This window comes from Podarcis melisellensis (assembly GCF_964234715.1).
Source record: "Podarcis melisellensis genome assembly, chromosome: 7".
NCBI classification, from domain to species: Eukaryota; Metazoa; Chordata; class Lepidosauria; order Squamata; family Lacertidae; genus Podarcis; species Podarcis melisellensis.
In genome coordinates, this window is record NC_138539.1 from 49,253,351 (window position 1) to 49,266,744 (window position 13,394).

At 41.7% G+C, this 13,394-nt stretch overlaps 1 protein-coding gene across 1 annotated transcript; it reads left to right on the plus strand.

The window, feature by feature from the left end:
* The first annotated feature begins 3,924 nt into the window (after positions 1-3,924).
* On the plus strand, positions 3,925-11,709 carry TUBB6 (tubulin beta 6 class V). Its single transcript, XM_081918468.1, has 4 exons — positions 3,925-4,172; positions 5,002-5,110; positions 8,817-8,927; positions 10,321-11,709. The coding sequence occupies exons 1-4, from the start codon at positions 4,116-4,118 to the stop codon at positions 11,382-11,384; spliced, it is 1,341 nt and encodes a 446-aa protein (XP_081774594.1). The 5' UTR covers positions 3,925-4,115; the 3' UTR covers positions 11,385-11,709.
* Positions 11,710-13,394: the final 1,685 nt, after the last annotated feature.

Below are 13,394 nucleotides of genomic sequence, written 5' to 3' on the forward strand. Positions count from 1 at the left end.
GTTTTCAAGTTCACTCACACAGTCAGCTGGTGATGAGACCTGTTGGTTTCCCTACACAACAAAAAAACAACCAGTTACATACTAAAACTTGCAAGCAAACATTTATTTCAATTCTTTAACAGTGTCAATAGGTGTTTAAAGCCTAACAAAGTATTTTGTTTATATTGCAGAAGATCAGAGTTATAGAAGTAGCTTAATTTTTTATTTTCCATGTTAAATTTCACATGAAGCTGGAGTAAGGGCAGCAGAGATTTTGCAGTGCAAACTGCACGTCTTTAAATTCTGCCAGCACAGAGATTACAAAAGTGCCTTTACTCTCCTTTCTCAATGCAATACATTATGTTGAGCAAATGATATGTAATGTAATCCCATGTTTTGCACACACTGTTTAACAAATGGGCCTTGAGATAGATAGATTTTTTTTCAACGTGGGCGGCCTGTGGGGTGGGCTCTGGATGAACAGAGGCCATACTGACCTCTTTACATTCTCAGCATTCATATGTTCTTAAATCATGGGTATGGTAACATAGCTAACAGTTTTAATTTGCGTGTAACAAATGGTTTGCTCGCTGAAGAAAAAGTTTCAGAAATAAATCACATGCATCTATGTGACAATTTCACTCTGTATCAAGTTTTGCCACACTCTTTGTTGTCGTCTGCTGAAAGGCCATGTTTATACATGGTCAACCCAGAGCAGTCTTGTTTGAGAGAGGGACTGTGCAGTGGGGGCAAGGTATTACCACTATGCTTTTACAATACCAGATACTACTTCTTCTTGTTGTAATTGGCTGCTGGAGCTTTGGAGCTATAGCTTCTGTTGCCATGTTTATCCTTAATCTAGCTGGGATTGTCCAGAATTGAACCATTCCCTCTGTGGGTGGAATCTGAGCAAATAAAACGTCAAGAGGCCTCAGAGTAGTAGGCTGAACCACTGTTCATGTGCCAGATACATATGAGCTAATGATGATCAATTAGATCAGAGGTCACTAACTTGGTGCCCACAGGCACTATGGTACCCATGAAGGCTTCCCATGCTGACCTTGGGCAAGGATTTGGCTTTATTTTTTAAGTAAGTCTCTAAGCCCATTGAAAGAGAATAATGGGACAAAATGTGCAGCTGCCTCCTCAGTGATTTCTGTGCAATGATAGCAGCATGGCTACCTTTTATATATTTCCTCCATTAGTTGTGGTGGGCTAGTGGAGATTGCTTAGACCTGTCTTTCCCACCATCTAAGTTTCTTTCTTGACAGGCCGTGACAGACTCTGCCTGCTAATATAAATGCTCCAAAGAAAAACCCTACACAGAATGTTAACATATTTCCTGAAAAGCAGGAAAAAGGCTTAACAAAACAAATCTCATGACAAACAAATTGGGGAAGTACTGCAGTAGTGTTTTTCCAGAGCAGTAAGTAGCATTTTCCATTTCTTCTTCTTAATATCATACATAGGCTGCTTGGAATTAGGTGACTGTGTCTTGGGTACTGAACAAATTTACCACGGAACTTTTTTTCTGTACTGTACAAGTGCACCATCAATTTGCCTCCATTTCTTCATTACGTATACCTCAGTCTTCAGTGTTTAAATTATATCTTACAAAGCCTGTAGTGCACATCCTTATGTCTTAAGACTATGAGCTTATTGAAATTAAGGGTGTCAACCAGTATATTTTTCAGTGCTTGTCCTTCCCTAATCATATGAAGTTTTAAAAAGGCATTCATATTAGAGTAGAGATTGTCTGAGACATCAATTCAAAGTCAAGTTTCATTGACTTAAAAATTCACTTTGAAATAGGTAGGACTTCAGCATCGATTCTCCTCTCTCCCAAATTTGAGTAATCTCTCTGCCAGCCAAATACAAAACTGTTGCTTCCAGCTCTTCTCACAATACTCTCCTAGACGAAGCTGTTTCGGGCCCACCCTAGCAGGTGGGCATGACTTGGATTCCAGCTGCTTGGAATAGCCAACTGCCCATTAGTGTCCATTGCACTTAGACCATACCAAAGTGTAAAGTAAGGGCCATTTCACATAGCAGCATGACTCATAAATTTTTTTATGATGTGGACACTTGTCCACTAGAAACAGAGTAGCCAGGAGCTATTTCTTAGTAACTGAGTCTAAAATCCCATATCAGTGGCTATGTAATTTCTATAGCATTAGTAGCAATAACTCAGGTGGGACGAGGACAGAGATTTACATTCATTAAAAATCACTTATGCCGATAACTCCCTGGTGCTTTGAGACATAATTAAATTTGGGCTAAACATGCAAGAGAAATCAAGGACTCTCTCTTGAGGATAGCTTATTAGGGGTAGCCAAATGTTCTTAGACTCCAACTCCCATCAACCCCAGCTAGCATAGAGAACAGCCAAGGGTGAGAATTCAAAAATATCTGAAGGCCGGTATTTGGCTACCCACTGCTTTACAGTGGCATCATCCATAAGAGACAACGCCAGAGAGCAATAGTGTTGTTGTGTTTAGAAGAAACAAACAGCTAGCCAGTCCCAGCAACAATTAATGATCAAATATCCCATCTGCCTGATTTTTCTTGATTCTCCTGTTCATTTTCCCACTGCTCTGTCTGTGGACTTTATAAGTCCCTTATAAAGGCTCTTAGGCCTGGATAGCAGGGTCACACAGGTGAAACCAGCCACCCTCTGTTGGCAACCACAGAGTTTCTCTCCCCCTCCAGCTCTTCCTTTGGAAACAATTCATTTCTGAAGGCTCTCAACCCTCACAGTTGTTCTGGCAGCAGCTCCCATACAAAAGGTCCTAGGCCACACAGTGGGGCCACACAGGTAAAGTCAACCCTAATGATAACCAGAGTTTCTCTCACAGCAAAAGTTTACCAAATTTTGATTGCTTGACTACTCTTCCTTTTCGCCTTCAGGAGACCAAAGGTCTAATTTGAATTTAAAAATATTAAAACAGTAAATGCAGTAAATAAAACTAGCTATACATAACAACACTTTAAAAATTACTCACAAAAGACACATAGAAACAAGAGCAAGCACCAACTATATCACAACAGCCTAAATCCAAAAAGTCTACAGTAAGAGTTTTGAATAGATTTGTCACCCAGGGCCAGCTCCTGGTCTGAGAGCAAAGTGCCCTCTGATAGGCCCTCACCTCTCTTGACAGGCTCTGGGACAATGGGCTGCAGTAACAACAGCAGTGAGTGGCTACGTCTAGCTGCTGTTTGAATTTCCCACAAGGCCCCAGATTGAAGCTACATCAGGAACATAGACAGACATGAAAACTGCAGCTAGACCCAGCCATCTTGTACTGTTTAATGCACTGGGTTGGCAAATTAATTTTAAACCAAGGGGCAGTGGGACTTAGGGCAGAGGTCAGCGATGAGCTATTCCGCGGCACTGAGGCCCAACAGTTGCCTAAGGGTGCCAGATGCTAACTTTGTTTTTTCCAGCAATGTTCCTTGAGAGACAATTTCATAAACAAGGTGCCCCCGCCCAAAATATACCAGTATTGCTTAGAATGGTGGTGGCACCTGAAGAAAGGGAATGGGGTGATGGGGAATAGATGCATTACAGATTATTTGGAAGTACTTAATCCAGGTTGAGAGACTTCACAATTGTCCTTTTTCAGGATTTATACTAGTGACCTTAGATGCTGATTCCTGAATTTATATTCATCTGTTCCTCCTCTGTTTGGATTTTCAGGAACCATTAATGAAGCCCTGTCAATTATTTGGAGACAGCATGATACAACTAGTGGCCTTTGGCTTGGCATAAATCTTACAAAAGTTAGAGGATAATAATGCATGAGGCAACTTAAAAGCACAGAGACTTGAAGTCTGCTCAAAATATTGAAGTGCTTTGAAAGAATGAAATGTCATTCATATATAGACACAGTCCCAGAGAAGGCTGGGCAGGGGGGGCAGAGCCAGTTGCTGCTGCATTTTTTCCCTTCCTCCTCATTCTTCTGTGAAGTTGCAGAGTGAGCAGAGCAGGGAGGGTGAATCACAGACCGGGAGCCAATAAAACGTTAACTGAGGCAAGGACATTGTGCATAGCTGAACTCTACAAAGCAGAGTCAGGAAGAGAGAGAGAGAAACAGAGAAGCAGAAGCAGACTGATCAGCAGCTTGTAAAATATCAGCATGAGGGAAATAGTTCATATCCAGGCAGGCCAGTGTGGAAACCAAATTGGAACCAAGGTAAGGGGAATTATTATTATTACTAAGTGGTATTTAGTACCCGGTGGTTCCAGTTGTAAATCCTTGTGGTACAGTAGGATTTTCTGTTTTGTGCTGTTGGGACCCTCTTTCTTCAGACACCCACCTGCAAAAAAAGATACTTTTGGAAAAGTATGTTTAATTCATAGTGCCTTAAGAATTTAGGAAGAAAGTGATAAACAATTTTTTTTCTCCTAAGAGTTTCACTTGTTTTGGAGAGAAGTTTCTTCTTCTGGAGCAAACTTGGATTCTAATTTTGTGCATGCTCACATAGGCTACAGAGTGGGAAACCACCAAAACGGGAACTAAATAGCTCATCTCTTCCACGTTGACCATAAAAGGTTCTGGAAAAAAACAGAAACGAAGGGAGAAAAAAAAACCCCTGAGGCAGCAGCGGGGTGGGGGTGAGGGGAATTAACCCAAGCTAGAAATGCTGCTGAAGATTTTATCCGTTTTCTCTGTGGTTTGAAATCTTGATGTGAATCTGCCTAGCTTTTGACCTTATCCCCCCCCCCACAACCCCACCCTATATTTTCTCTGCTGTTCAAGCCTAGAGCAGGGAGGGGCTCAGAGGAGCAGCCTTCAAACATGCCAAGAATTCGGCAGCTGTTGCTTCAACACATGCCTCAGAGGCCTGTTCTGTCCCTGCCAAGGATGGGTGGGTTTCGATGACTTGCAATTAGTGGCAGAGATAAAGAGTAAGGGAAACATGCATACACAGAGTGATTTTTTTTGGGGGGGGGAGAGCTATGATGATGACCATCTTCTCAAAGAGTTTGTCTCACTTTTCCTTTCCTTTGCTGCTCAAAAGTTTTGGGAAGTGATCAGTGATGAACATGGTATCGACCCAGCTGGAGGCTACGTTGGTGACTCACCGTTGCAGCTGGAGAGGATCAATGTCTACTACAATGAATCATCCTGTAAGTGTACCATTGTTGTCCAAGGGCTAAGCATAATGTGATCTCCTTATGGGAGGAGAAGCAATGAAGAAAGCAAAAAGGTTGCTCAGTTTCCTCTATGTACTTCATTACGTGTGTGTGTGTGTGTGTGTGTGTGTGTGTGTGTATGTGTTGTTAAACCTCAACTGTTACAGTTCTATGCTCACTGCTTACTTTGTTGGCAATAGGAGGGAGGTTCCCAGCATCCTCAGCAAGCTTTACCAATGGCCAGGGATGATTGGAACTGTATTCATTAACATCTGGCAGGCCAGAGGTTCCCCACACGTGGCACAGAAACACAAAAAATTTGTACTTGGACACATAATTCAACGTATTTTATTTCAAAATTTGAAATGAAACTTTAAAAACAAATGGAAGATTTGCGAAGACTGACTTGAAAGTGCTTTGAGCAAACTGGAGTGGAATCCCACAAGGAATAGGAGGAAAGGGGAACTAGATTTTTAGTGGGCTGGAGGACAGTCTCAGTGTGCTGTACTGAACTTTGCCCCCCCCCCCAGTAGAATAAAAGATATGCTAATTTCCTGGCTTTTTATTTTCTTGCATAGAGCAGAAACACAAGCAACTTAAGGAGACATCAGTTTCACCATGATCCTCCCTTTGCTAGCTGTATGCTGAAGGGCTGACCTAATTGCTTTGTATTTGTGCTCAGAGTATTGCAGTCTTCTGCTTTGTAGAGGCCTTCAGCTTCCACAATCATGGGAAAGCTTTTCCCTGTCCCACAGAAACCTGTGTAGATTATCTGGTTCTAAGTCTCGCTGTCGATAGTTAATTTGTAAAGAGAGAAGAGCCCATTACTTAAACACTTTGCTTCCCACTTCGGTCCCAGATATGAAGGATGAGGTGATTAGTCATTCAAGGTGCTTTCAGACTGGTGGTGTTTAGTGCTATAGTTCCCTGTTCTTCTGCTGAATCCTACATGTGGAATTGCTAATGACTTTCTACACATTGGAGGATATGGTGCTCTGAGTAGTCTATCCAGCTGTGTTCCATCTACACTACTGGGCATAACATAAATTGTATGGGTGAGGTGAATGGAAAGTTCAATTGAGCATGTCATTTTAGCAGCATGGCTTTTAAAAACAAAAATGTGAAATTATTCAGTATACAGTAACACTGTTTAATTTAAGCATATTTGTGCAACTAACTTAGCAGAACATGCTTCTAAAATGGCGTTGACGGGAAAGGCAGCATATTAAAAAACAAACTTCTCAATTTGCACTAAAACACTTCTTTCATATAAGCACTGATGCTGCTGACTAGAAAGCTTAATAGTGAAGATGTGCGAAAGCATAGATGCATATCAGGCTCAAGTGCCTGATATGTGCACACTGCACATGTCAAACCTAGACCTCTTTTTAAAATAATACAGAATCACAACACTAGGGCAATCTGCACCTGCAGATATTGCGGTACTGCTCTGTTTTATGTTTTTTAAAGTAGGTTTTCGATATTTGACAAATAGTGGAAGAACTATGGGGAAAACACAGGACAATGATTTCATGATAACATCACACAGATGCCCTGTAAAAAGCAACAAAAACTAATGCATTTACTATGGTGTAAGCCTTAACTGACTATAGTTCATTTTGTAAGATGCATCCATTGGCAGGTATAGAAACAAAGAACTGTAGAGGAAAATAATGTAAGCAGCCATGAGGTTAGAAATAAATGAAATGCAAAAAATCCAGCGTAAATGCCTGGTGTGGAAGCACCTTCTCATATAAAATGAAAGTTCTTTTCCACATGTATATAAGCAGAACTAGAATCTTCTTCACCTTCCAAAGGATAAGCTGTGGTACTGAACATCTGAGCCCTTGCTCAGTTTAAAGACTGCTTGTTATAAGGGTTATAGTGAGCACATGATCCTGTTCAGCTCCAACTTTTAATTTAACGAGTTCCAAGCACTTTTGCCTTTTGATTCAGGAAAGTTCATGGAGGACAAGGTTTGCAGCACCAGCTAAGCCCTGATTCACTAACAGCAGTTCCCTAAATGCCAGGAACCATTGTCCCAGCCCAATAGCATAAAATCCTGCCATTCTTTACAAATATGAGCATGTTAAGCGTTTGTCCTGGATGCATTCCAGACTGGGTGGTTCATTCTCTTTTGACTAAAGACTTCCAACACTTTTGGTTGGGTTAGGCCTGCCACCTCCCCTCCTTCCATTTCTGGCTGATCAGTGCTACATAGTGCCTGTTATATTTATCTGTTCTAATCCCCCTGCAGTTTGCAGCATTGTTAGCAGATAGGAAGGGAGAAAGCAACTTTCCAGTCATGGTGGGGCCTGGTATAAGAGATAACAGTGGGACTATCCCTCCTCTTTACATCTGCAGTGGTACCTCTGGTTAAGAACTTAATTTGTTCCAGAGGTCCGTTTTTAACCTGAAACTGTTCTTAACCTGAAGCACCACTTTAGCTAATGGGGCCTCCCACTGCCGCCGCGCCGCTGCTGCGCAATTTCTGTTCTCATCCTGAAGCAAAGTTATTAACGCGAGGTACTATTTTTGGGTTAGCGGCATATATAATCTAAAGCGTCTGTAACCCGAGGTACCACTGTAGTCACAGAAACTCAGCTATGCTTGCTAGAGTAACTTTAGGGGTTGACACAAGTAGGGAAGCAAAGGGCTAATACAGGCAAGGGAAACCCTTGACTCGCCCCGCGGATATGACTGAACTATAGCTCCTTATTTGCCTTAGCAAGCATAGGCAGTGGCCAGGGATAAGGGGAGTTGTAGTGCAGCAATATCTAGAGGGCTACTGATTCTTCATCGCTTCTCTGTAGTGTGAGTCCCAACCATATATATTCAGGAATAAGCCCCATTGAACACAGTGGGATATACTTCCGAGTACTGCCCATTGCTAATGGAAGCATGATAGTGTTTTCCTGTTCCCTTATGTACAATTTTCTACCTAGCAGAACAAAATTAAATACTTTTAATGTTGATTTCCTAACAAATGTATTTATAATAGCTTCCGTTACTCCCTGACTATTGGCTATTCTGGTTGAGCCGATTGGAGTAGGAATCCCACAACATCTGTAGGGCCAGTGGATCCCCATCCCTGCCTCAGGATATGTTTACAACCAGTGTCCTTTATCACATGTCCTTTCATTTCAGTTTTTAAATTGTTGTCCCAGTACTAATCTCCATGTTTCCTCTGCTTGTGTACTTCTTCCTCTCTAGATTGTGGGCTCATGTTTTCTATTGTTTTGTTTCAAAAATAGCACCAGCTTGTAGAGTTATATTCAGGTACCTATAAACTTGCTAAGAACTTTAATATGATATGCAAACAATGGATTACGGGTGGGGTGTGTGTGTGTGTGAAGAAAGTGATCCAGGGGCTTGTAAAGTTGCTGCATTGTACAGAATAGAAAGAGCATCCTCTGTCACCAAAACAACTAAGCAAATTCCATGTGGTGAATGTGAACAAGATCAGCTGGTAATAAAGACTTTGACAATAAAGGAAAAGGGTCATGCCAATGGTCACAATAAGGGACATTATGTTATATTTTCCCAAACATTTGTGGGGAAGTAGAGGTATACATTAAACTGAGCTACTAGAAACACAGTGATAAATAATTATATGTATGTATGTGTATGCGATAGATATGTGGCAAGCAATTGTAATAAATTAAATCCCAAAGCAAGATGCATTTCATTTTTCTTATAGCTCAGAAATATGTGCCCAGAGCAATCTTGGTGGACTTGGAGCCTGGAACCATGGACAGTGTGCGGTCTGGTCCATTTGGACAACTCTTTCGGCCTGATAATTTCATCTTTGGTATGTATATGATTGACTGTTACAAATGCTGGCTAAACTTACCAAGTAGATTATGTTTGGCAAAGTGCAGAAATAAATTGTTTCTTTCTTTCAACTGCTGGTTGAAAGAATAAAGAAACTTATTACTCCTGGCAAACAAGCCGTTCTGGGTACAAGCTCATATGGCCTTTATGGAGCCATGAGGTTAACAAAAAGGTCTAATACTAACTGATGGGAGGGGGGAGAGGAAGCAAGTAAAGCCTGAGGAAAACAATCTGTGGGTGGTGACTTAAGAAGGAATAAGCAAGGGAAGACTATGTTGCCTTTCTGTCTCTCATCCCCATCGGGTCAGGTAACCTATTGCAAGCACTGCTGCTTTCCTTCTAACAGATGATGAAAACAGGAAGGAAAATGTAAATTGGGGTGGGAAAACTGTGACTTCTCAGATGTTGTTGAACTCATCATCCCTGCTTCATTGGCCATGCTGGTTTAGGCTGATGGGAATTAAAGCCCCAAAACATCTGGAGTGTCACAGTTCCCCACTCTGAGGTAACCCTTGTTTACAGGCAGTTTGGGCCAATGTCTCTCTAAGTCAGAAAAGGGCACGTGGCCCACCAATTACACGCAGATTGCCAGTGCATTTCTATGTGACTTTACTGGAATCTTTTACAAAAATGAAGTAGTGGGCTCTAAATTATAAATTTAGAGAGTCATATGTGTCGGTCTTTAAAAAGTGCAAGGAGAACGAGGGATGCACAGACTAAGTTTATCTGTGATTGGAAAATAAGTGGTCCTGTTAAAGTGTGGGTCTATGTGGTAATCTCTTTTGTAAATAATATTTTTTTATTAAAAATGTCTGTGTAAATGATTACAGATTTATGGAGTGCTTTTGGACATGCTGAAAGCAACACCTTCGTTTTAAATGTAGTCATACCTCATGTTGTGTCTGCTTCAGGTTACGTGTTTTCATGTTGCGTCCTGCGACAACCTGGAAGTACTGGAACAGGTTACTTCCGGGTTTCGCTGCTCGCACATGCACAGAAGTGCTAAATCGGGCCCTGTGCAGGCGCAGATGCGGCGCTTCGGCTTGCGTCAGTTCCATGTTACAGATGGGTCTCCGGACTGGATCCTGTCCATAACACGAGGTTCCACTGTAGTCAGAACAGTGCAGCATTTTATGTTATTTCTGTGGTGCCATCATGTCACTATGTACTTGAGGAACATGTGGAATGTTTTGGACATTTTGGACACATTTGGCAGTTAAATGAGCTCTCAGTGTAACTCTGTTTAAAAGTTTCCCACAAACTCTATGCTTAAATGCATACAGTGGATAAATATGAGTATTTTAAAGTTCCTTATTATTTCATGAGTTGTAAACCTATTCACCTCTTCCCCTTTTGTTGTGTTACCTCAGGACAAACAGGAGCTGGAAATAACTGGGCCAAAGGACATTATACGGAAGGAGCAGAGCTGGTAGATTCAGTGCTTGATATAGTAAGAAAAGAATGTGAACACTGTGATTGCTTGCAGGGATTTCAGCTCACTCATTCTCTCGGAGGAGGAACAGGTTCTGGGATGGGAACACTACTGATCAGCAAAATCCGAGAGGAATATCCTGATCGGATAATGAATACATTCAGTGTCATGCCATCTCCTAAAGTCTCTGACACTGTTGTGGAACCATATAACGCCACACTCTCAGTCCACCAACTGGTTGAAAATACCGACGAAACCTACTGTATTGATAACGAAGCCTTGTATGATATTTGCTTCCGCACTCTGAAGCTTACCACTCCAACATACGGAGATCTGAACCACTTGGTGTCCGCTACAATGAGCGGGGTAACAACATCATTGCGTTTTCCTGGTCAGCTAAACGCAGATCTGCGCAAGCTGGCAGTGAATATGGTCCCATTCCCGCGCCTACACTTCTTTATGCCAGGATTTGCTCCACTGACTGCCCGAGGGAGCCAACAATACCGGGCTCTCACAGTCCCGGAACTCACGCAACAGATGTTTGATGCCAAAAATATGATGGCAGCTTGCGACCCAAGACACGGACGGTATTTGACAGTAGCTACAGTCTTCCGAGGTCCCATGTCCATGAAAGAAGTTGATGAGCAGATGTTGGCCATCCAGAACAAGAACAGCAGCTACTTTGTGGAATGGATCCCAAATAACGTCAAAGTGGCAGTTTGTGATATAGCACCCCGTGGCCTCAAGATGGCCTCTACCTTCATCGGCAACAGCACAGCTATCCAAGAGCTCTTCAAAAGAATCTCAGAGCAATTCTCAGCCATGTTCAGGAGAAAAGCTTTTCTTCACTGGTTTACAGGAGAAGGAATGGACGAGATGGAATTCACAGAAGCAGAGAGCAACATGAATGACCTTGTGTCGGAATATCAGCAGTACCAAGAAGCTACAGCAAATGATGGAGAGGAAATTTTTGAAGACGAGGAGGAAGAAATTAATGAATGAAGTCTATCAAATGCTGTTCTAAAAATGATTAAGTCTGAATAGCTAGCTCTAGTTCTAATCTTTTCCAGGATAGTAAAGGATATAACAGACTTATTTTTCAGGACTATATTGTTTTCCTCAAACTGTGAATCAGAAAAATCACCTTAGGCTGCAATCTTAAGCACAGTTACTTGAAAGTGAGTGTTGATACCAGCAGGACTTGCATCATCAAAGTAAATGTGTTTTGCAGTGTTAGTGAGGCTTTTGAGTGCTATTCTGTACTAAGTATATAGTATTGAGTTGCTGGGAACAAACTCTGTTAATAAAAGGAATGGAAAAAGTATAATATTTCATATATTAAATGCATATAAATGAATGCTCAAACACAGACATTTAAAGACTAAAAAACCACACAATTTACTTACACTAGTAGCTGGGAGAATGTCAAACCTCACACAATTTTATGATAGAATCCGTGTCCTTCACTGGGGTTGAAAAAGCTTTGCGTCTGCATCACACATTCTGTGTTGAATCAATCAGAAGTGTTCTGCTTCTCCATTCATTTAAAATATTGAGTTGGCATAGTTAAACGGTTAGATCTTTCATTCAAGTGCACATGCCCCCACATAACTTTTCTCACTCTTGTGCCTTTCACAAGTACTGTCAGTTCACACAGGGTGACTCTGAACCAAAAGGCTGAACAAGTGCTCTGTGTGAATCAAGTGTGAGCCTTCCAATACTTGCCAGAATTCTCTGCGGCAGAGGCAGGGGTTGTATGAGAGACTTGTCATCACAGAAAGCTTGAGATCTCCATATTGACAAGCTAACAAACGTGATACTTTCCTGCGTAGGAAGCATTTGCCCTTACATTTTCATTCTCCATTTTTGTTTTGTTGACTGTGTTGCCAAGATATACATGCAAATTCCCCCTTCCCTCTTAAGAGACTTAAGTATGCCTTGCAACATTCAAATTTACCAACAGAATCATGTTATTTCATGTCTGGATATTTCCTTCTCTTCAACATTCTCAAGCCTCATCCACTTCCCCCAACTACAGCAGTTGAGCAAACAAGTGTATGAACAGACCTCCCATTTGTTGAGCTTGTTCTCCAATTTAAAAATGTTTAAAACTTGAAAGTATAGTATGAACCTTAAAAATCCCACCTGCAGTGTCAGGAATTTCACAGCAAAATCCTATGCATGTCAACTCAAAAGCCCAACTGAGGTCAATAGAGACTTATTCCAGGCAGGAGTGCCTAGAGATGTAGGGTTCAGAACTTGCAGTAATACAGAGAAGCGTATGAAAAGTAAATTGAATAGCTGGTTAGAATGCTCAGGTACAGCTGAGGGTTATTACATACACGTTTGCTGCTGCTCTTCAGAGAGCTACTTCTGGGTTTTAGAAAATATAAGAACTGGAAAACACAGTGGTGGCCTGTCACTAAGGGCAAATAGGACGCTTCCTCATAAATATGACTGCCTTCAGCCAGCTCTTACCTGCCTGCCTTCTTACTTAGCAATCAGTCAGGTGGCTCCTGCCTTTTACTGGTTCTGGGTCCAGCTACAGTGGTCTCTCTGCCTTCTACCCTACCAATGGGCACCAAGCAGCATTGGGAAAACACTAATGATAGATAGATAGATGATAGATAGATAGATAGATAGATAGATAGATAGATAGATAGATAAACAAATAAATAATTTATTATTTATACCCCACCCATCTGGCTGGGTTTTCCCAGCCACTCTGGGTGGCTCCCAAAAGAATATTAAAAGCATGATAAAACATCAAACGTTTAAAACTTCCCTAAACAGATGTCTACTAAAAGTCAGATAATTATTTCCTTGACATCTGATGGGTGTTCCACAGGGCAGGCGCCACTACTGAGAAGGCCCTCGGTTCCCTGTAAGCTCACTTCTCACAGTGAGGGAACCACCAGAAGACCCTCGGCACTGGACCTCAGTGTCTGGGCTGAATGATGGGGATGGAGACGCTCCTTCAGGTACACAGGGCTGAGGTCATTTAGGGCTTTA